We start from the raw sequence: 22,160 nt of genomic DNA, 5'->3' as shown, positions 1-22,160 counted from the left end.
AGTGTTGAAGGTGACACCAGAAACAAGTTTCAGTACTCTTTATTTAACAGTGAGTTATGTGAGAGGGACTCAGGCAGTAGCAGCAGCAGCCTCTTTAGCAGCTTTTCTCTCTGCAAGCATCCTTTGCTTCTGTTTCGCCAGGCACTTTCTGGCAGAATAGTGGGCCCCCAAGTCATGATCTGGGGAAAGAAGCGGGGGAGGGGAGTCATGGACCATTTCTCCCATGATGAGAAAAGAGATCATTACAGAAAGGAAAGTCAAGCAGCCAAGATAGGAATTGAGCAGAAAGGGAACCTGAGGCAGTGTTCATTTTCTTATACCTTGCAAGGCTGACCTAATTAAGGTTGGGCAGTATTTGTAGAAACTATCACAGGTACATTTGAAAACCACTCTAAGCAACTTTACACAGCTGTGGAGACTGGAATATAGAGAGGGTGGGGGAGGTGGCTAGCAAGAAAGCAGGAGGGGTCAGGCTTGGGGGAGGCTCACTTACAGCGGTCCTGATAAGCCTTGGTCACCTGGGAGAACTGTTCTACCTCCTTGGCACAGTTCTGCCTGTAGCTCTCACCTTCCCTCTGCTGACACGCCTTCAGCCTTTCCTGAATAATGTTGACAATTTCTTGGTCAACTTTGCTGAAAGAAAAAGGAACAAAAAAGGTGGTCTACAAGGAATTCTTTTCCTGTACCCAAGGAGTAGAAGGAAAGCAGGAGTAGCCTGGCCCCTCCACTCCCAAGATCGTGGCTGATCATCCTATGGCATCCCCAGGGAATGATGGCTCAACATGATACAGCCACTGTGCAGGGCTCAGTATTCCCCAACCAAGGGCAAAACATACTAGTCTCTTCTCCATTGCATTTCTGCTTCAAACATGCACAGGATATCATGTTCCTGGCACTCGGTGATGTCTGGCACTCGGCGGAACTCCCGGTGGTAGTAGTAATACTTGTTCTTCGCATGCTGCCGTTCTATAAACTCTGCAGAGAGAAAACCCCAGATTCAAAGGCCCATTGGTTTGGAAAGGTCATAGTTTAGATGGACTCTTAGCTTTATTTTTCATAAGCCATGGGAGGGGCAGATTTCCCATATGTTCTGAACTTGCATGAAGACTGGCAAGTGGACTCCGGTGGGCTGGAGCCCTGGGAAAGACAGCTACAAATAGCAATGTCAAGGTTTACTGTGTCCCCACAAGAACCTACGGGGCAGGTTCTTGTTTACAGAGGTACAGAGGGAAGGCAGCATTCATTAGAATCCAGGCTCTGCAAGCCCAGTCTGCTACACTCTACCTGCCAGCCAACTCCCACCACGGATACCCCTCCTTTTAGGCAGAGGCCACCAGCAGGGATTCTAGTCCCAGTTGCTGACCTGGCCTAAACTTCCCCACAGGAAAATTAAGTTGGACCTAGTGAAACACAGACGTGTAAAACACTTTCTAAAACATTGCAACAATGGGGGTGGGTGGGGCAGGGGAAAGTGGAGGCAGGTAAATGGAGACAACTGTACTTGAACAACAATAAAAAAAAGTGTTAAAAAAAATTGTAACAAAAAAGAGGGGATGGGCCCATTGCAGCATCTTTTCCAGACCTTGGGAGTCTGGTTTACTGACTTTTTATCCTCCCTAACAAAAGAGCCACCAGAACACTATGCATCCCAAAGGTTTTGCTGAATGAATGACGTTAGTTAAAAACATGGATGGGTGGCCAGGCACACTACTGACTGAGAGCAGAGTATACTCTTGCTGCCACCCCATGAGGCTGGCTGAACCACAAACTGGGCAACAGTTTTAAACACTCATCTGGTTTGAACCAGAGATGGGGGAACTTGGGCACACACGAAGGACAAGTCACAGCACGTCTAGGCTGGGGGGACCTCAGCCATCGCCTGACCACCCCAGTCATTTTGGAGGCATGTAGAGGATCAGCGGAGAACCCCTTAATTTCAACACCCATTGGCTGACGGCTACTGTGCACTAAGCAGGATGCAAAACGTGCTGGGAGACTGGGGTCTAACAAGTCCCAGGACACATGAATACGATAGGCTAATAACCCCTAATCCTTGAGCGAGGTTGGAAACCGGGAGTGCGTTGAGAGTACCCCAAGCGGCGGGGGCCGGGAGAGCATTGAGGGGTCCTGGTGAGGAGGGGGCGACCCCGGAGGCAAGGCCTGGGGTGCAGTGGGGTGGTCTAAGAACGCGACAGGGCCCGCAGATCTCCAAGTGGGAGCCCCGGGTTGCAGCCGGGGATAGGAGGGCGAAGCCCGGGGTGCGGCGGGGTGTCCGGACAGGGCCAAGGGGTCCGGGGTACCGGGCAGCGGCGAAGACCGAGTGGAGCCCGTACCTCTCACGAGGGTCACAGGCCGGTCCACAAGGAGGTCGAATGCCTTCGTCAAGTAGGTGATGGGGTTGGGCAGCGACGTCTGCGGGGAGGGCGCCGGCGTCCGGCGCGGGGGCTCGGGGTATACGTCCTTGTCCCAGCTATCCGGCATGGCGCGGCTCACGGCGGGATCCCTCTCGGACGGCAAGCCGCGGCCTTCCCCTCTGGTCCAGGCCTAGTTCGCCCGCAGCAGAGGACGCCCCAAGGCAGCTGCGCCTGCGCAGAGCGGCAGGCGCCCGCAAGGCACCACGGGACTGGTTCTTCCGACACGCCCACGCGTGGGCTCCCCCTCGTGGAAATGAAACGGCGTTGCACTTGCAGCCTCAGTCCGGCGCGTGCTTGCTTGCGTTCATAAGGAGACTGATGGAGGAATAAGGAAACTATTAAGTTCCAACGGCGTGTAGGCCTGTGCCAAGTGCAGCAAGAAACAAGATGAACACAGCTGTACTCTCCTGGAGAATTCAGGACGGTAGAGCAAACAGGATGCCTTCTTGGATTGCTCATTCCCTACAGCCCTTCTCTGGACTCCATTGTGCCTGCCAGTGGGCTTGGGGGACCTGCCTGGAGGGGAGCAGGAAGCAGAGCTTGCCCCTCGGAGCTCCCACTTATAGGGAGAAGTGGCTTCTATCCTGGGCTCAGGGTGCCCTGGTCCAGTTCTGATGGTTTCATCCTCGTCCTGAGCACTGTTGTGGCCCCGAAGGACCTCCACTGCCTAGAGCCCTGATGGCTGTCCTCTGTGATCTCCACTCCTGGCATAGCCTCTAGTAGGCACCAGGGAAAATGCTGGTCACTTTCTGCCTAAAGGCTGGGACCAGAGATACAGCCATGTATTCTTCGGACACACAGAATTTGGAGTCACAGAAATGCGAATTCTTTAAATCATGAACTCTTAGAAACACACACTGTCAGACCCAAAGAATTATAAGATTGGTCTGCAACATGGGACTGAAAGAAAGGACCCAATGGAGGCAAGGCTGAGCTGCTGCCATGGCCATGATACCCTGACAGTGCTGAGGTGATGGCTTTCTGCTGCTGCCTGGGAGCAGAGGGACTCAAAGATCATGCAGCAGAAGCGCAAAAAAGGCAAATGAGAGCAAAGAACTACCTGAGTAGTTCTGTGGCTCTGTGTCCAAACCTCCTGCCCTTGGTCTGTGAGTCTGGACCCAGTCCCACCATGCCCCTGCGTGTCCTGTAGCACTCTAGCACCAATGGCATTTCCTGTGTCCTGAATCTACATTGATCTCTTCTGTGCTCCCTTCCTCAGGCAACTTCTCTCCCTGGGGCCACTCCTGTGGTGGAAGAGGTTACCCTGAAGTATTAAAAGTAGATTTGTAATTCAAAAACAACAAAAAGAAAGGATCATGGCATTTTAATAGCACAGGATCTTAGGAATGAATCATGCAAAATTCACAGACCCTCAGTGGCATCTCAGGCCTATAAAACTCTGTTTCTACAGCTACAGAACATTGTGACGATAGAATCTTTGAATCAAAAAATAAGAGATTTCAATCCCATTTTCATTCAAAACTTCAGTTCATAAGAGTGTCTAAATGTTCTTGGATCACAGTTATTACAGTCAAGGGATCCTGGTATTGAATCAGGGCCCTGGTGATTCTCCGGGCACAGAGTCAACCCTCCCTATCTCTCCCCAGCTCAGGCTCACAACACTCAGGACAAGACAGGACAGGAATCTCCTCTGTCTCGACGCCAGCAAACTGGATTCAAACCCTCTTTTTGGCAGCTGCATGAAGGAAGCCCCTCAGCCAGAATTCTTGGCCTCCCACCACGCCAAGTTGTTCTTGTCCTGGGGACAGGTTTCACAAGGAAGAAAATAAAGTGGGAGCGACCCATTCCCAGGGCCCTTGAGGAAAGGAGTGCCAGCCCTGGCACCAAGTGTCCCCACCCCAGGCTGTTCATTTGATGTCCCCCCACTGCCCCGCCCAGGCCAAGCCTTCCCTTGACACCAGAGCCCATGCCTGCCAAGGGAGATGACCAAACTTCCCTGCCAGGGGCTAAATCTGGGATCTGGCTGTTGTGTGCGTGCTGGCCCTGCCACTCGACCTCCAGCACCTGGCAGGAAGGCCCCTTTCTTTCCTGACCTGCAGGGACCAGCCGCCATGGTCAGTGGGCTGGGGGGCTGGAGCTGGAGCAAGCCAGCTTCCTGGGAGGGGCAGGTGGGCTTCTGGAGTCTCATCCAGCAGGGATAGTCCTTGGGCCTGTGAAGGAGTAAGGGATTGGAGGGGACTGCAGGGACCAGAGCTTGGCCTGCCAGGCCTAGAACAGGCAGGGAGACGGACAGATGGCAGCAGCTCCCTGTCTCTATAGCCCTAGCCACAATGTGGGCCTACCTCATCTGGGCCGAGCTGGGCTGAGCCTGCTAAGGCAGGAAGCCTGTGGGTGAGGAGGGCTTGGTGCTGGTTCCATTCATAAGACACTGCCCCTGGGCAAACCTCCTTTCCTGCAGACAGATAGAGGCACCGAAGACCACTGAGCCTCAATCTGGGGTGTCCAGCTCCTTTCTCCGTTTTGGGCCCTGGGAACATCCAGCCATTTTCACTAGGGTGACCCCACCTCTGACCTCCATCTTCTCCTGTCCCCAGTCCCACCGAAAGTTCTCTGCCCCTCGGCATGGACATCTGGGCTTCCTGCCCCACAAGAGGAGCCACCGGCACCGGGGCAAGGTGAAGACATGGCCTCGGGATGACCCCAGCCAGCCTGTGCACCTCACAGCTTTCCTGGGTTACAAGGCTGGCATGACACACACTCTGCGAGAGGTGCACCGGCCGGGGCTCAGTGAGTGGCCACGAGGGACACATGGTGGGGGGCAGGGGAAAATTTGCAAGAGAATCCCTTACTGTCAGAAGATTTAGAGAAACTTTCAAGTGCTAGGAATCAGAATTGGACTTCAAGAAGGGAAATGGCCCCAGAAAGGGCAAGGCCCTGCCTGTGGGAATGGCAGTCAGAACGATGACCCTCTGTGACCACTGGCCACTGGCCACCCCTTCAGGTGGGTTCTGTCATTGCCTTTAGTTTCCAGATGAGGAAATGGAGCAGTTATAAAACTTGCCAGTGGCCTAGTTAGTAAATGGAGGAGCTAGGAGTCAAAGGCAGGCACCTAATTATACTCCTTGTTTTGAGATTATGTGAATTCACATGTGGTTGTAAGAAACAATGTAGAGAGAGATTCCATGTACCCTTCACCTGGTTCCCCCTGATGGAAACCTCTTGTAAAGCTATATGTCACAACAGGATGTTTGTTTACCCATGTTTCCCCAGTTGTGTCTGTGTGCACCCATGTGTATCTAGCTCTACATGGCTCTGTCATGTGGACATGTATGTACCCATCACCTTGGAATATTCCATCCCCAAGTGAGTTCCCCTGCTGCCCTTTTATAGCTACAGTCACCCCTCCCCCAACCTTTTGGCAACTACTCCCCTGTTTTTTATTTATCCTAATATATTTTTAAACATATACTTCTTTTTACTTTGTATCAGCCTCAGTAATAACATCTATAAAATTGTGCATTTGAACAAATTATAGGTTTTTTCCCTAGAATTCATCAAAATACATGTTTAAGTATTAAAATTAAAAAATGATCATTTGTGCCTCACTAAAGGAAGCCCAACCGCACCCTTTGGGGAATGCTACCCTGGCTGTTGCTCTCCTAGCCCATTCCCGGATGATCTGGTGGGGAAACTGAGGCAGGGAAAAGGTCAGGCTTTGCCTGAGATCTCGGTGTCAGAGCTAGCATGGACCGCCTGTGGGGCTCTGACCGGCAGCTGCTGCATGTCACGACAGGGCAAGGGGAGAAAAAGCAGGGAGTGGGCAGTTTGAGAGCTGGAGGTTAGCGAGGGCTCTGGTTGAGAGGCCCTCTGTCCTCAGCAGCCCGGGGGCTGTGGTGCTTCATCCTCCTTCAGGCCGGAGGGGCTGCGGTTGGCTCTTCTACTCAGTCCCCCTTACCCTTGGGCTCTGGAGGCTCCCCTCCATGCCTGTCTCTGGGTCTCATCCAGAAATTTCCAAGCGGGAGGAGGTGGAGGCGGTGACGATTGTGGAGACGCCACCCCTGGTGGTGGTGGGTGTTGTGGGCTACGTGGCCACCCCTCGAGGCCTGCGGAGCTTCAAGACCATCTTTGCAGAGCACCTCAGTGACGAGTGCCGCCGGCGCTTCTACAAAGACTGGTGAGGGCCCTGCGGGCGGACCCTGTGTGGGCTGGTGGAACCCTGGGGAGGATGGGCCCTTTACTCCCCATGCCTGTGCTGGAATGATGGGGGTGTGTAGAAGTGTCAAGAGTGTGTGGAAGTCAGGAAAGTGTATGAGTGTGTGTGAAGGGATGCCTTCAATCAGTAAAAGTGTATTAGCAGATCGGAGAGGAAATTGGACTAGAAAAGGCGAAGCAGGTTTTCTAATCCTCAGGGTTCATTAAGGAACTAATGTGATGAAATGTCAGTTGGTTTTGAGCTTCCTAGCATCTAAGGTGAAAAGGGAAACAGCCAACTGATGAGCTGGTCTCACCAGAAAGAAAGGCATTCTCAGGCTTCAAATCTTCCCTGGCACAAGTCCTGAGAGGGAAGACCCCCCTCTTCCCCCACCTGAGTAACCTCACAGACACACCCCTCCTTATTCAGGCAGAGACATGGCTCAGCTCTGGCCCTTTATGGGCCCTAGAGTCAGAGTGGGCTGTGTGACCACAGGCAAGCTGGCTGACGTCTTAGAGTTTTGTGTCACCTGCCACCTTTAGGCATGCCACAGACACTATCATAGGGAAAGGGCAAGTGGTCCCTGCATCTTGGGGCTACTGTGAGGATTAGATGAGCAAAGTGGATCAAGGGCTCAGCACAGAGCAAGTGATCAGCAAATGCTAGCTGATCTTGTTTTCTCTATTTTTGTTGTTACCAACTTGCCCCTCATCCAGGGGCTTTGACCTCTGTGAACCATGGCTTCTTCATCTGTAGAATGTGGATAATACTGTCCACCACCCGGAGTTCCAGTGAATGTGTACCAGCTGTTTGCTTCAGAAGGGAGGTCAGCAGGAATGTATCAGTGTGGGCAGGTGGCCAACATGCCCCTTCCCTGAGCTCCTGCACATCTGCCACTCACCTCAGGCCCCAGGAGTCAGGGAGAGTGCCCAGTTTACAGAGGGAGAAACTGAGGAAATAAAGAGGGAGGGACAGTCTGTGCTTAGAGGTGGTGACTGGAGCCAGCCCAAGAACTCTAGGGAGCGCCTGGAGGTGGCTTCCCCCTGGGAAGGAAAGGAGGAAGGGAGGGAACATTTACTGTTCCAAGATCCATGTTTGGTGGGTGACAGGTGGGCAGGGCCCCGGGGAGCCACCCCAACTGGCCTCTCTGAACACCCTCTGTGTGTGGCTCAGGCACAAGAGCAAGAAGAAAGCCTTTACCAAGGCCTGTAAGAGGTGGCGCGATGCTGATGGCAAAAAGCAGCTTCAGAAAGACTTCACTGCCATGAAGAAGTACTGCAAGGTCATTCGGGTCATCGTCCACACCCAGGTCAGCCCCCTAGCTCCAGTTCACGCACAGTCAGCTGGTTTACCCCTGGGCTCACCCTCCTTCACCCCAGCCTCCAGGAGCCCTGGCAAATGTCAGCCTAAAAATACCATGAGCCCTGGGCACAGAACCAAAGCGTTGGCTGCTGGCAGATCCAGGAATGGGATGAGGGTCAGTGCACTCTGAGGGCTGTGGGGCATCAGCCATGCCCAGTGGTCAACCAAGGCCCTGAAGTGCCCCAAAGGGCTTGGCTTTCCTACCAAATGTCCAGTGTGGAAGGCCGGCTGGCTGCCTCCCTGTGGGTTCTGGCACAAGTGTGTGTGTGTGAATCCACATTTGTACTTAGGGTCTGGTTTGACGTGAGCTAACATTACTCTCTGGCTTTTTCTGGAACATTCCTTGGCACCTAGTCCTCAGGAAGCCTTTCATAGGCCTTGTGCAGGGACACTCCCCATCTCCCACCCTGTTACTCTCACACTTGCATTTCATGGTTACCTGTGTCATTGGTTAATGTCCATCTCCCTTGAGCTCCACTGAGGAAAGGACCGTGGCTGCCTGTTCAGCGCCATGTCCATAGAACTCACCAAAAGCTTTGTGTGCAGGAGGTGCTCCATAAGTACTCATTGTTGAACACTATGCTATCACCTAACTGTATTCCTGCTTCCACCTGTGCATTCCCCCTGCTTCTAGCCTGCGCCCCACGGAGCAGCAGCTAGAGATGTTTAAAAATATGAATCAGATTACATTAGACTCCACACTTGGAATAAAACCCGTTTCTCCTTATAAGACCTGCTCGGCCAGGCCCCTGCTCAGGTCTAACTCCATCCTGCACTCCCTCCTCCTTGCTCCCCATGGTCTAGACACACTGGTCTTCCTTCTGTCTCCCCTGCTCCCTAGGACCTTCCCTGTCTCAGGGCCATTACACATGCAGTTTCCTCTGTCCCCAAAGCTCTCAGATCTTAACCTAGGGGCTCCTTTTCGTTACCGATGTCACTCCTCAGAGAGGCCCTCCCTGACCACCCTACGTGCAATCACTGTTGCCTCCACCCCCAATCAGAACACTTCGTCCTCTCCAAGAGTTCACTTGGCTTCTTCCCCCAGCTAGATGGTGGCCCCATAAGGACCGAGACCCTGTCTACTTCATTCTATGCTGTACCCCGGTGCCTAACACAGGACATGGCGCATAACGAGACCAGGCACGGGAATATCTGCTGAATGAATGTAGGCATGCAAGCCTGCTAAGGATCACTGGCTGGTCATGCCATGTCTTCAAATGGGCATTTGACCCTCTGGGAATTGACTGGATATGCTGGGTCCTGCAGATGAAGCTGCTGCCCTTCCGGCAGAAGAAGGCTCACATCATGGAGATCCAGCTGAATGGTGGCACAGTGGCTGAGAAGGTGGCCTGGGCCCAGGCCCGGCTGGAGAAGCAGGTGCCGGTACACAGCGTGTTCAGTCAGAGCGAGGTCATTGATGTCATCGCTGTCACCAAGGGCCGCGGTATCAAAGGTAGGACCTGGTGGAGAAGGCAGCTCCTGGAAGGCTGCCTGGAGGGGATGGAGGCCAGACTGCCTTCTCAACCACAGTCCCTCCCACCTGCAGGGGTCACGAGCCGCTGGCACACCAAGAAACTGCCTCGGAAGACCCACAAGGGGCTTCGAAAGGTAGCCTGCATTGGTGCCTGGCACCCTGCACGTGTGGGCTGCTCCATCGCCCGGGCCGGACAGAAGGGCTACCACCACCGCACAGAGCTCAATAAGAAGGTGTGTCCAAAGGCCTGGTGAGGGGGGATGTTGTGACCAGACCCCAGGTGGTGGAGTAAATGACCCAGACACTGCCTGGCCCCCCAAAGGCTCTGAAATGCACCCACCAGTTTCTGGTTCTAAGGCCACAGCTGATGGGTGTGGACATACTGCTGGCCCCAGAGGCCACCTGCTGCCCTCAATGTGCCTTGTTCTCCTGGCAGATCTACCGCATTGGCCGGGGGGTGCACACAGAGGATGGGAAGCTGGTTAAGAATAACGCGTCCACCAGCTACGACATCACGGACAAGTCCATCACACCGCTGGTGAGGGTGGGCGAGCAGCTTGGCTGAGGGGGCCTGATGAGCATGTGTGGGGCAGGTGTGTGGGGTGCTGCGATGCCACAAGGGCTCAGACCCCACCACGCAGCTGCCTGGTGGAAAGAATCCTTTCTTCCACTTTCTGAGCCTCCTTTGCAGGTAGCTTACGCTCCAGCTGCTGTTGTGAGGTGCAGAATGAAGCAGCTCTGATTGTGCCCTTGGAGGCAGGCTACCTGGGTTTGAACTCCAGCTGTAGTATGTGCTGGAGCAGGTGACTCCCCCGTTCTGAGCCTCAGTTTCCCCTGTGTAAAATGCAGATTGTTAAGTTAAATACTGCAGCAGAAGACTTTGGGTGGGCTTGGATGCTGCTTTGATCAGTGATAGGAGGTGTCACCCCCTGGCCAGCAGTCAGCACTGGCTCCTTCCAGTTATAGCCCAGCATGGGAGTTCTCCCAGGGTTCACAGCTGCCTTCTAACTCAGTCTGGACCTTGACCCACCTCCCCACAGGGTGGCTTCCCTCACTATGGGGAGGTCAACAACGACTTCGTCATGCTGAAGGGTTGCATCGCGGGAACCAAGAAGCGGGTCATCACACTGAGGAAGGTCAGGGCAGGCAGTGGGTTGGGGAGCTGGGGAGCAGGAGCCTCATGGGCTTTGGGAGGAGTGGGTGGCTATCCTGTCTTTTCCTCAGCCTACTCTGAAGGGGGATGGGGATGAGGACAGCAAGAACAGAGGGGTTCTGGCAGAAGATGGACAGGTGAATTGGAGGTTACTGGAGGGGGTGGGGACTTCCATCTTGAGGCTCCCCTCTCCCATGGATCCCCAGTCCCTACTGGTGCACCACAGCCGCCGGGCCCTGGAGAATATTGAACTCAAGTTCATTGATACCACCTCAAAGTTTGGACATGGCCGCTTCCAGACAGCCCAAGAGAAGAGGGCCTTCATGGTGAGTCCCTCTCCGTTCTCTGGAGCTCAGACCTCACATCTCCTTGCTCCAGAGTGGGAAGCTCAAATTGGGGTGGTGGGATGCTCCCACACTCATCCACAGGAGGGGGCTTTTCGGAGCCCAGCCCTGGGCATTGATTCTTGCTTTGAAAGAAGGTAGAGGGGAGGGACGACGGTGGGACGGGTCAGCAGGGCCGCCTCTGGGTGACTCGGGAGGCTGGCCAGAGAGAGTATTCTGAGCCAGACCCCTGTGACTAAGGCTCCTCCTGCTCCCCACCTTCCGCCCCCGCACAGGGTCCCCAGAAGAAGCATCTTGAGAAAGAAAAGCCGGAGACCTCAGGAGACTTGTAGGCGGCTTGGGATGGAGGGAACCTGGAAGGAGCGCGGGCGACCCTCGCCTGTCCCCTTTGTCTAATAAAGGCTGGAGGCAACTCTTCCCGCGGAGTCTGAGTTGAGGGCCTGGAAAAGCCGGTGGAAGGCCTGTGGCACGGGACTTGGCGCCGGGGCGGGGAGAGAGCACAAGCTGTTCGGCCGCCGTCCCAAAACCCAGCGCCGCTCAGTGGCGCCCCCTGGCGCTGGGTCTCGGGGACGCAGCACAGGAGTGGTTCTTAGGAGTTGTCGGTGGGCAGGGCCTACAAGCGTTGAAGTGCGCCGGCAGGTCGTCGGGAGGGTGCTGGGCTTCTGGTAGGAAGAAACCGGAACTCTGGCCCGGATTGGTACGCGGGAAGGGGCGGGCCCTCTGGAGGCGGGCCCCGTGGGGGGGGTTGTCTCGGCGTTCCTGGAAGTGATTGGTCCCCTGGAGGGGGCGGTGCCTCGTGGTTCGGGGTCTGGCGGTGAACGAGAGGTCGGTGGTCTCAGAGCTGAAGCAACCACGACCGTGCAGCGGTCCCGTTGGCGCCATGGCGTTCTGCAGCTTCTTCGGGGGCGAGGTTTTCCAGAACCACTTTGATCCGGGTACAACCTGTGATCTTCCGGGAGAGCAGCTGGGAGGGGGCGCACATTCGACGGGGCGTCACTGCCCTTGGGTGGTGATGGAGACTTGGAGCTCCGGGAGTGGGGCAGAGGCAAGTGGGGCCGCGTGGAAAGGAGCGCATATAAAGGGGATCACGGAGGAGGGAGGAGTCTAGGGGCCTCGGAGAGTAGAGGTACCTGAGGGGAGGAGGACATTAGAGACTCTCTCGAGGAGGAAAGACTGAGTGTGAGCGTGGCTATTTCCGGGAAAAATCTGTGGGGTCAGTGTACATGGGGGTGGTGGGAGATCCGGTTTAGGATCTGTACTTAAGAGGAACCCAGTGGAAGGTCTTGCTCCGGGGCAACTCCTGTGATAGGGCTGCCCCTCCTCGCAGCTGCTACCTCTCTCTTTTGTGACCCCTGCCCTTTCACCTCCCCTCCCCTCTTTCCGGCACCTGTGGAGTAAGCCAGCAAGCGCTGAACATCCTGTTTGAGTTAGATTGTGCTGGTCTAGGTGATTTTCCCACCTTTTCCCACCCCGCTCAGGGCCCTGGGGTTGGGAAACAGGAGTTCCGCTAGACCACTAGTGACCAGTGTAGTGAAATTTGACCCGACAGCCTGGGCAGGGTGGGAGTAGTGGGGTTGGGAGTGGCTTGTGACTTGGCAGCCCTCAATCCTGGTCCCAGGCTTTAAGAAGTCCTGATGAGTCTCCTTCTCGTCTGTGCTGCCTGGTGATGGACTAATTTGGTAAAAACATGCCACAGGCAAGTCTAGAGCAATGACTTACCTAGGGTGGGGTCTGTTGGGTATCACCTTTCTAGGGGGCTAGGCTCTGACACTGAGCATCCATGGATATCAGCTGTGACATAGGACACTTTGGGCAAAGCCCTCCTCTGAGACCCTCTGGCTGTGGGAACTTAAGGCTGATCTGCCAAGACAGCAGTGGTAACTCCACTCCTACAGCAGCTCCTGGTTCCTCTTTGCTTCCTCCTCCAGTTACTGGTAAAGACCGAGTAGTTCACGAACTCCAAGGAAGGTTCTCCTCAGGCCAGGCGGTGGGTAAGGGGTACCTGCTTCCGGTTCTGCACAACCCTGTTTTCAGCTCTCAAAATGATCTTTTCAGGATAGGTTAAAATCTGTTCTCCCTGGTCCTGTCTTCCTGTGTCCCGTCTGGCCTGGAGGCCTTTTCTTTGAGACCACTCTCTTCAGCCAGGGGGAGCAGGACTGTGGATGGGAATCTAGCTCAAGGCTTCGCTGGGCAGCAGGACAGCCACTTTGGAAGGGAGAGGGGCTAGGTGGTGGTGCTGGCTATGTCAGAGCCCCCACTGTGTGGGTCCTGTGAGGAATGGGAATACTATGTCCTCTTCAGACCCCTGGGTTCCTTCTTGGTTGCACACCTACCTGAGTCTCTCGTATCACCGAGCTTCAGCTTCCTCACCTGTTCAGTGAATGGGTCTGCATCACAGGACTGTTGAGAAGAGTCAATGAGATAATGGTAAAAAGTGACTCTCCTGATCTCTGACACATACCAAGAACCACCAAATGTGAGCTCAGTGGTGTCTGCCTCCCAAAGCCATTACCCAGGTGGGGGTGTGGGGAGGGTGTACAGCCCACTCTGTGAGGGGGGAGAGTGCTGTGTTATATGAGGTCCAAGGATTCACACCAAAGAAGCAGCATCTCTGTTTCTGCCTCCAGGTATGTACGTGTGCGCCAAGTGTGGCTACGAGCTCTTCTCTAGCCATGCAAAGTATGCTCACTCGTCTCCATGGCCAGCCTTCACCGAGACTATCCATGCTGACAGTGTGGTCAAGCATCCAGAGCACGGTCGGCCTGAAGCCTTAAAGGTGAGTTGTAACAGCAGGGGGTGGGAAGGGGGATGTAGGCCACCCCGTTTTTCCTCTGCTCCCCCCACAGCTCTAAGGGCTTAGAATCTGTCTATCCCAGGCATCTGGCCTCAGCCAGGGAAGTTGCCACCTCAAATTGTTGGGAGAGCTCGAGGTCCTGGTGAGAACAGGGAAATAGGACGACTTTCTTTTCCAGGCTCCAGAATGGAGATCGGCCCTCGCCTGCCAGCAGCTACCTTGGGAAATGGGCTTGGGGAGGATGTCGTGTGCTGGTGGCAGGAGAGGGCATTGCGACAGCTGTTTTTTTGGCTGGAAGCTCATGTGGCTGTTTTGTGCTCTTCCAAGGTCTTCTGTGGCAAGTGTGGCAATGGGTTGGGCCACGAGTTCCTGAATGATGGCCCCAAGCAGGGGCAGTCACGCTTCTGAATATTCAGCAGCTCGCTGAAGTTTGTCCCTAAAGGTGAGCTTGTCATCAGGCAGCTGGACACAGGTCTGTCATACTTTTTAGAGGCCCCTGGCAGGTGGCACACTGTTTTCATCCACTTACAGTGACAAAGCATGGGGGCACCAAAGCATACTGCTCAGGACTGCCCACAACCACCCCAAAAGACAGCTGCAGGACAGGGACAGGGCAGCAGATGTCTGGCCTCCTGTGCCCAGTTGATTGCATGTGTCCCCAAAAGGGACATATGAAGATGGGTGTGGCAAAGGGTTTTCTCCAGAAGCCTGGCTCTTCCCTCTACTGGAATGGGAGGCAGGGCTGGGTGGAAGCTGAGGACCAGGGGCCTGCACCTGGGGCCTGGCACATAGTAATAGCTCAAATATGCACTCCTGTTGGCAGTATTATTATTTGTAGCTTGTTTTCGGGAGCTGTAGTTCTTTTTCCTGCATTTTATCTGAGCTCAGCCTCCTCTCTGGCCTTTGTTCTCCTGCTCACACACATGCTCACACATTACTGCACGTCTGTTTGCACAATCAGCCACCCTCAGGACTCCTCCCAAACCCTTGTAGCTCAAATCCCAGCACCACTTTTGCCACCTGCAAAACTGTGGCCAGTCCCTAGTTTGTTTCATCCTCTGTAAAATGGGGCTGCTGACAGCACCTGCTTGCTGCTGTCACTGAGGGTTAAACTAGGGGCTCATGCATGATAAGGTGCGATGATGCTTTTGTCCTTTTGTAGTTATTCGTCTTCTGTCCATATGCAGGAAGAAGCGGCTCTGGGTTATGATGGGGCACACAGACTCCCCTAAGCTGGATGTCTGGGTCCTCCTAGTTCTGTCAGCTTGCAGGCTGGAGTGGCGGGGGTTAACCCAGAGAATGGTGTCTGAAACATAATTGAGCAAGGATTGATTTTTCTCTCTTCTCTTTTTCTTTCAGACAAAGAAAATGCTGCCTCCCAGGGGAAGTAGGTGGGCAGCTCTCAGCCTCCTCAGATGGGTACTGCGTGGTGACCACGCTCTGGCCACCCTAATTTGGAATTTGAACCCCAGACATTCAAACAGGGAATGGGGGGTGGCTGAAACATCAGGAAGGCTCACGAGGCCTTGGCTCTGCACTGGGTCTCCTTGGGAAGAGTACTAGTTGGCCACTTATGGCTCATATCCTGCTGCCAGGATGGGCCTGGAGTGCCCAGCTTTTAGCTCATCTTGGCTTCAAGGAGGTGGGCTCTAGGCCTGGCTCATCTGTGAGTGGCGACGTGCCCCACCTTTACTTCTCCTCAGTCCAGTACCCCCTCCTTGCCTGTTGGGACTCGCCCCTATGGGGTCCAATTTTAAGCCCTCACCAAAGCTGGCTCTCAGCAAAGCTGGTGCCCATCTCCCTCAAGCTGTGCTGGGGGCCAGAATGCAAATGGAGGAGTTCCTAGCTGGCTGCTCCAGCCTCAGTCACTGCATGATTCATTCTGGTTAAACCCTTCTAGGCAGCCAGAGTGTTGATGATCTGTGACCTATGGTCAGAGTGGGTAGAGGGGACAGACCTTTGGTCTCTTAGTTAGGAGAATAGAAACCCTGAACACTGTTTCACAATCTGTGTGCCTGCTGCTTGCCTCACATGGGCTTAAGAAAGCCTCTATTGCTTCATTACCTTGACTACACAAGGTTGGGGGCTCTGGAGCTCACAGCCTACAGTCCACAGCTTCCCAGGGCACAGTGACCACTCTTACCTGCACATGTGCTAAATCTCTTGCAATCTGGGAGGTGGGTGATGCTGAAGCCCTCCTTCCCATTGTGAATCCTATCGGGAGTAATTAGGAGGATGTGAATAAACAAATGAAATCCAGTCCTGCTCTGTTTATTAATAGCAGCAGAGATGCCAGGATACAAGGGTCAGGCTTTGCACATTCTGTTTTTTCCACAAATATTTATTGAACATTTGCTCCATGCCAGGTTCTAGCGTCAGTGCTGGGGATGCAGCCATGTGCGTGAGAGATGGGGCCCTCAAGGTCTCATGGCATAGTTAAGAGTAAATTCATGTCAGATGACGAGAAGGGCTGTGAGCAACGATGGCAGAGTAATGATGCTAGGGTTTGAGGACGGGATGATTAGAGGGCTGGTGCTTTGCCTCCAGTAGTCAGGGAGGGGGATGCTGAGGAACGGTCATCACAACCCAGCAGTGATGGGTGAGAGAAGCAAGGAGAAGAGCTTCCCAGGCAGAGGCACAGCACATGCAAGGGCAAACTCGGCATGCCCCAGGCCCCGTGGGGGGAGGTGCGAAACGTGACCCACAGACAGGTGTGCTATACTCCCAAAGAACCACATGATTTTTGCAATTTGTATTGACAAATCTGGGGAACGTGTGTGGGAATAAATATTAAGGGGGTGGGATAATGGTGGGAAGAACATAACGTTGGAGCAGGCTGAATTTATTGATAGTGGCTCACTGAGCAGAGACTTTAATGTTGAGGTTAGAAAGGGTTCTAACAGTTTGCTTAGTTGGTTGAAACCTGGCCCGAAGGAGGCCCACACTAAATCGAGCTGAAATGCCAGATCTGTCTTGGTCCACTCCAGAGAAGGATATCCAAAGGCTTGGGCAGATAGGAATGTTATAGTGGATTTGTCATTTAAGACCCACCCTGGGAGTGTTTGGGGGACACACCTTTTACCGTGGCTGTGAGGGGAGCCCCAGCATCCCAGAAGAGCTCTGTGATCACTCTTCAGTGTAGGCCAGAACTTACACGAGAGCTGCTGCTGTGGAATTGGGAAACCTTAACTCAATGTTGTCATTGGATCCTGAGATGTCGGTGTCCAAGTGGAGGTGCACTTAATGGCCAAAGACAAGGTGGGTGTGTTTACCTGAACAGACAGCAGAGTCAAAGCAGTAATGGCATGGGCTAGCTGATCATGATGTCCCTAAAAGTGAAATAGATGGGAAGCCTACTGAATTTTTACTTCATCTGTATAAACAGAATCATTCTAGGTCAAGTGAACAAAAGTCTAACTTGAACCATAAAACAGAGTCATGACTCCTCAATCAATCCCCAGACTAGAGCCAGTTTACAGACCCAGAACGCCTGGAGTAGAGGGGAGACCAGGATGCCTTAAGGAAGAACCCTGGTATGCTTCCTTCAGTACAGAATGGAAGAGTGAATTGACAATGCTTGGGACTTTTGCTCATCCACAGCTTTCTTTTCTGAATGACAAATGCCAGGGTGAGCCTTGACCCTGGTTGAGGTGTGGCTCGGGGAAGGTCCAGTGGGAAGCCCCTGCCTATGCCTGAGGGTAAGGGAGGCAAGTTGGAGCGTGCGCCCGGGGGAGTTGCCAAACTAGATGAGGGCCATTGTGCGCCCACCCCCGAATGAGGTCCTGGTAGGAGCCCAGCGAGATGACTTTCCTCCGGGTCCTCGGGTTCTCGAGGACCCTTCGAGGGAGTGGGCTCAGGGACCGTGAGCAGGACTGACCAGCAGGGGGCGCGCTCGCTCCGCCCCACTGCAGTTCCCTCAGGCTCCAGGGGGCTTGGGGTTCAGGGGCGACAGGCCCCCCGCGGCGTTGTCAAACAATCGGTGGCGGGGAGACAGGTTGAGGCCTCTTGACGTCCGAAGGTGCGGGGGCCGGTAGAGTCGGGGCCCCATTTGGCGGGCTTCACGGAAGTGCCGGGTGGCCCAGAGTCAGCTGAAGAGGAACAGAGATGGGTGGTGGGGGAAAGGAACAGGCGGTGGAAACAGAACAGGTGGTGGGAATGGGAATGGAATGTGGGGGGCACGGGTGGAGGTAGAAGGTTCCCGGCCCCAGCCCATTCTCCAGGGCAGCTGTGTGAGGCTCACCTGCACTGAAGCTCTGGCTTCCTCTCCTAGCGGCCCTCCCATGCTCTCAAATTGCACTCAAATTGCTCTCAAATGCCACTGCGGGGACCGGCTCCGAGGTTCCTCCTCCCATCGCATCTGTGCCCATTTGTCTTCCCCCCAATAGCGACAGCTCTTAGGTAGCTTCTTCCAATCAGTGTGGCCTTTGCAAAGGAGTCATCAGACCAGGGAACTTCCCTCAGTGGTAACCACGGACTCTGCTTGCTTGGGTCCGCAGACCCCAACTCTCCAGTTTGGTTTTCCACTCCATGAATGACAGCAGCATTATTTATTGTAACTATGTTGTTTTTATGACCCACGCCCCCTGCATCTTCAGCAGCTGAGCCTCTTGACAAGATAGAGTCCATTCTGGAAACATGCCCCTGTGTTCCTGTCTTCTAGAATTTGCTTTTTCTTCTTTCTCATCCCCTACCCCTTATGTGCCAGAATCCTCCTAGAAGCCTTTCCTGGTGGCCCTTCCCCAGTGGGCCACCCCACCCCAGCCCATTCCCTCTTTCCCCCTCACCGCAGGGGTCCTGGGGAGGTCTCCCACATGTGTGCACAGACTGGGTTCTTGCTATCCCCTTGCAGGTTCCACCCTACCCCAGCCCAGGTCAACAGCTCCTCAATACCAGTGACTAGGGTGTATTTATTTCGTTTCCTTTCCCAATTGCCAAGCCCTTGGGAGGCCGCACGTAGTAACACCAGATGAATGTAGGTATATCAAATTGTACTGCCTTTTGTCCACTCCCACTGCATCCCATCTGCATGAGTGTGCCCCTGGTTTGGGGAATGAAGGGACCCTAGGACCACCTATCACCCTACCCTGGCCCTGGGTTACTAGTACTCTGCTTAATGAGTGTAGAGGCAAGACTCACGGGGAAGACAGTTGGTGGGCCTCCTGTGGCAGACAGGAGGGGGGCTGCTGGGGAGGGGCCTGAGGGTTACCTGCAGATAAGCTCCTTTCTCCCCAACCCCTCACCCACCACCCCTAGCGCCTGTCTCCAGGCATGATTTGGTCCTTGTAAAACTTCAGAGACTATTCATGGTTCAGCCCCTGGCTTCATGTCTTATCATGTTTCACCTCCAACCAGGACAGTTATAAGCTACTTTCGGCTTCAAAGAGCTAGGCAGCAGCATTGCCAGAGGGAAGCGAGACAGTGCAGGGAAGAGATAGGGTCTTGTGGGGTCCGTACCCTAAAGTGCAGGATTCCTGTTGCCTTGGCAGTTCTCTTCCACCTCTAACTACAGTGTCTTTTTTCTTCCTTAGCCTCAAAGTGTAGGGTTTTTCCCCCACTGGGTCCCCATCCCTGAGCCCAGGAGCCCCTGGTATGTGTCTGGATGTGGTGGGGGAGGGTGGGGAAGCTACAGTCAGGGAGGACAACAATGACTTGTACAGGGAACACAGGGGATCACTGTTTTCTGGGGTGAGAGTGGAGGCCAATTTTGAAGGTCCCATCGTCAGAGCGGGAAGCTTCAGCTTTGGGAGTGCCCAGCTGGGGAGGGGTGAGGAGTTTGAGGTACGTGCCCCAAGATGCTGGGCTCTGGGCTCTGGGTTCTGGGTCTTCCAGGGCACGGAGCTATGCCTGTCTGTATGTCTGTCTGACCAACTGTGGGGGTGGGGTGCTTCCCTGGAAGTGGGGGATGGAGTGCAGCTTTCCCCAGGTGTCCCGTCTGCTGTCCAGGCTGGACTTACTCCTGGCAGTAGGTCACTGGTGTATGGGGAGATTCAGACTTAGGGCTTTCCACACTGAGGGGGCAGTGGTTGGGGCTGGGTAGCAGGCCTCTGAACCTCCCTTTTCCTGCCTGTACACACACACACACACACACACACACACACACACACACACAATACATGTGGTCCTGTGTCCTCTGTGGAGCATGGGGTTCCTGAGCCTGCATCAGGTCCTTTGCTCCTGATGAATGTGCTCACTGTCTCCTTCCAGTCCGTGGGGTTCCTCACCAGGGCACAGACAAACAGACTTGGCCACAGAGCCTCAGTGGCCTGATGTGGGGTCACTTGGATGATACCCAGCCTTTCCCATGATGGTCGGGGCTTCCACTTTCAGAGGCCTGGCTTGGGGCTGTGGAGCTAGGGGAGGGGAATTGGGGTAGGATTTGAGAGAGTCCTATTTCTGTGGGACTTTCTCTTGCCCCTTTAGACTCACCTTGGGGATAAATGCTCTTACCAGCCCTCCCCTCTTGCAGAGTGGGGACTGTCAGCCTAGAAGGATTTCTACATGGTAATAAATCGAGTTGGGGAACGCTGGTGGTCAAGAAGCAATTTGCAAGGCCCAGCTATGCATCCTGGGAAACTGGATCTCTGCCTTCTCCTGGAGAAGCAGAGGCCAGTGGCAAATGACCCTCTGTTTGTGCTGATCCCCCAGGAAGATTCAAGGGAAAAGAGTACGGATGTAGGTTAGGGCCCAGCCCTGCACAGGAGAGAGGTCTGGCTTTTTCTGGCAAATCCTGCAGCCCTAGGCAGGCTTCCTGAAGGTGTGTGGCCTCTCTAGGTGGCTACTGAGCTGGGGGAGGCTTCCCTTCTCCCAACTCCTGGCCAAGGGAACTTTTTCACGTGTACTTCCTCATACTGAGAATATTGTCTTCCATGGCAAACCCTTCTATGCCACAGTGTCCCCAGGTCTAGCTGGTCACGAGGAATAAGACCTGGGTTCTGGCAAGCCAGGCCGGCTGGCCACCTTGAGACCAGGGAAACCTCTCATTTTTTAGTCTTGTCTCCATGGAGATTATGAAGTACTCAGGGTGTGAGCAGATTCCGGGCACCTCTTCTTGTGCCAGGGTCGCTGTCGCATGTCCATGTCTCTTCTCATGAAGAGCTTAGGAACAGGGCACCCAGGGAGGTGGAGGCCATATTACTTTTGTTTTATAAAGTAGGAAGGTGAGGGTCAGAGACTGGATACCTGCCAAGGTCATCTGCTTGGGTCAGTGAGTATCGTACTATGCTGCTGCTCCCACCCCCAGCAATGGGCTCCTGACCCCTTACTTTGCCTCCTACATAACTAGGAACAGTGGGCTCTGAGGGTGGGTGGGGTAGGTGGGTTAGACGTCTCTTAGGGGCCCCTCCCTGGGAGGAAACCACATCCTCTATACGCTCAGGCAAATCAGGCATCCGAAGTGGAAAAACCCCACATAAATCAAGGACAGCTGGGCCCGCCCTTGGCTGCAGCCCCCTTCCCTTGGAATTCCAGCAGGCTCCGGGAGTGGGTCTGGGAGGTGAGGGTGTGGTTCTAGTGGAGGGAGGTCCAGAAGCCCCTCAAGTGTGAAGTTTCCCCCAGCTGTCCCCCATGGAGGGGGTTATTAGTTACATTCTGGAGGGGGGCAGTTTCTTGCACATCCAGCCCAGGCTTGGGGTGCTCATCTTGGGGACAGGATAGTAAAAAGGTAGAGAGGACCTGGGAGAGGAGCTTACACATAGACTCTTTTACACACACACACACACACACACACACACACACAGTTGCTCAATCACTCAGCAAACACCCATGAGCACTCATCATCGTTAGGCAGAGAGAGGGGATCAAGACTGACCTTGTCACTGCCCTTGCAGAACTCATGGGTAGATGGAGGAGACAGACGGGGATCAAAATCACCCACAAAGAAATAATTATAGTCTGTGAAGAGAATACATAGGTGGGCGGGGCAGCAGGGTCATGAATTTGTGAGACCAGGCTGAGCCTTCCTCCTACCATGACCATGCTCCCCAGGACTCCCTCCCTAGACTTGCCCTCTCTGTCCCCTTCTGCTCTGACCCTCCTTGTCATCTCCCTCAGGGATGCTGTCTACTTGGCCCCCATGAGCTGAGCAGCTCAGCTCACCGCCTCCCAAGTTTTCCCTCCTCCTGGCCAGTGGGCTGCTACATCAAACCTGCCTATCTGCACGTCTGATGGCTGGCCTACAGAGGAGGAACAGATGGACCCCTCCCTGGCCATCCTGTGTGGGCAGGGGGTCCCAATAAGGTGGAAAGGAGGTCCAAATAAGGTATGAGGGCCACCCTAGACCCTCAAAGCAGAGGGCCCCTGGGGACATCCAGTAGGGCAGAAGGGACTTGCTGACCCATTTCCTCCCCTGACCAGACAGGACAGGATGTGCGTGACCTTCTTAGGATGCCCCCACGGCCTGGTCTCTTTTGGGGCCTTGAGAATCACTTTTCATCCTGTGACTTAGAGAGAAGAATCCGCTGTCCCTAG

At 54.3% G+C, this 22,160-nt stretch overlaps 3 protein-coding genes across 4 annotated transcripts; 2 read left to right on the top strand and 1 right to left on the bottom strand.

The window, feature by feature from the left end:
- Positions 1-24: 24 nt before the first annotated feature.
- On the bottom strand, positions 25-2,612 carry NDUFB10 (NADH:ubiquinone oxidoreductase subunit B10). Its single transcript, XM_054589396.1, has 4 exons — positions 2,334-2,612; positions 837-975; positions 494-633; positions 25-179 (listed from the first exon to the last, which is right to left on the bottom strand). Exons 1-4 carry the CDS (start codon positions 2,479-2,481, stop codon positions 70-72), a joined length of 537 nt encoding a protein of 178 aa, XP_054445371.1. The 5' UTR covers positions 2,482-2,612; the 3' UTR covers positions 25-69.
- Positions 2,613-4,357: 1,745 nt separating this feature from the next.
- Positions 4,358-11,317, top strand: RPL3L (ribosomal protein L3 like). Its single transcript, XM_054589371.1, has 10 exons — positions 4,358-4,489; positions 4,970-5,162; positions 6,381-6,549; positions 7,741-7,876; positions 9,196-9,382; positions 9,476-9,636; positions 9,840-9,941; positions 10,444-10,539; positions 10,763-10,882; positions 11,176-11,317. The coding sequence occupies exons 1-10, from the start codon at positions 4,358-4,360 to the stop codon at positions 11,230-11,232; spliced, it is 1,353 nt and encodes a 450-aa protein (XP_054445346.1). The 3' UTR covers positions 11,233-11,317.
- A 361-nt stretch (positions 11,318-11,678) lies between these two features.
- MSRB1 (methionine sulfoxide reductase B1) lies at positions 11,679-15,953 on the top strand. 2 transcript variants are annotated; one of them, XM_054589391.1, is made up of 4 exons: positions 11,679-11,835; positions 13,528-13,676; positions 14,022-14,136; positions 15,054-15,228. In XM_054589391.1, the coding sequence occupies exons 1-4, from the start codon at positions 11,781-11,783 to the stop codon at positions 15,083-15,085; spliced, it is 351 nt and encodes a 116-aa protein (XP_054445366.1). In that variant the 5' UTR covers positions 11,679-11,780; the 3' UTR covers positions 15,086-15,228. The 2 variants fall into 2 exon arrangements, with proteins under 2 accessions (XP_054445366.1, XP_054445365.1); XM_054589390.1 differs by lacking the exon at positions 14,022-14,136 and having other exon boundaries at positions 15,054-15,953.
- Positions 15,954-22,160: the final 6,207 nt, after the last annotated feature.

The sequence above is a fragment of the Pteronotus mesoamericanus genome, unplaced genomic scaffold (genome assembly GCF_021234165.1).
Source record: "Pteronotus mesoamericanus isolate MK-2021 breed Mesoamerican mustached bat unplaced genomic scaffold, CSHL_Meso_final scaffold_167, whole genome shotgun sequence".
Classification (NCBI taxonomy): Eukaryota; Metazoa; Chordata; class Mammalia; order Chiroptera; family Mormoopidae; genus Pteronotus; species Pteronotus mesoamericanus.
The sequence above is the reverse complement of the archived record's forward strand: the minus strand, read 5'-3'. Positions and strand labels throughout refer to the sequence as shown.

What these genes read in the sequence shown, in the direction of transcription:
- NDUFB10 (XM_054589396.1), bottom strand. Translation starts at nt 2,481, where the DNA reads ATGCCGGATAGCTGGGACAAGGACGTATACCCCGAGCCCCCGCGCCGG. An exon ending in GCCTGTGACCCTCGTGAGAG is followed by an intron (nt 976 to 2,333) that starts GTACGGGCTCCA and finishes TTCTCTCTGCAG; the next exon opens with AGTTTATAGAACGGCAGCAT. An exon ending in CAAGGCTTATCAGGACCGCT is followed by an intron (nt 180 to 493) that starts GTAAGTGAGCCT and finishes TTCTTTCCCCAG; the next exon opens with ATCATGACTTGGGGGCCCAC.
- RPL3L (XM_054589371.1), top strand. Translation starts at nt 4,358, where the DNA reads ATGACCAAACTTCCCTGCCAGGGGCTAAATCTGGGATCTGGCTGTTGT. An exon ending in ACAAGTCCATCACACCGCTG is followed by an intron (nt 9,942 to 10,443) that starts GTGAGGGTGGGC and finishes ACCTCCCCACAG; the next exon opens with GGTGGCTTCCCTCACTATGG. An exon ending in GGGTCATCACACTGAGGAAG is followed by an intron (nt 10,540 to 10,762) that starts GTCAGGGCAGGC and finishes ATGGATCCCCAG; the next exon opens with TCCCTACTGGTGCACCACAG.
- MSRB1 (XM_054589390.1), top strand. Translation starts at nt 11,781, where the DNA reads ATGGCGTTCTGCAGCTTCTTCGGGGGCGAGGTTTTCCAGAACCACTTT. An exon ending in CCAGAACCACTTTGATCCGG is followed by an intron (nt 11,836 to 13,527) that starts GTACAACCTGTG and finishes TTCTGCCTCCAG; the next exon opens with GTATGTACGTGTGCGCCAAG. An exon ending in GTCGGCCTGAAGCCTTAAAG is followed by an intron (nt 13,677 to 15,053) that starts GTGAGTTGTAAC and finishes TTTTTCTTTCAG; the next exon opens with ACAAAGAAAATGCTGCCTCC.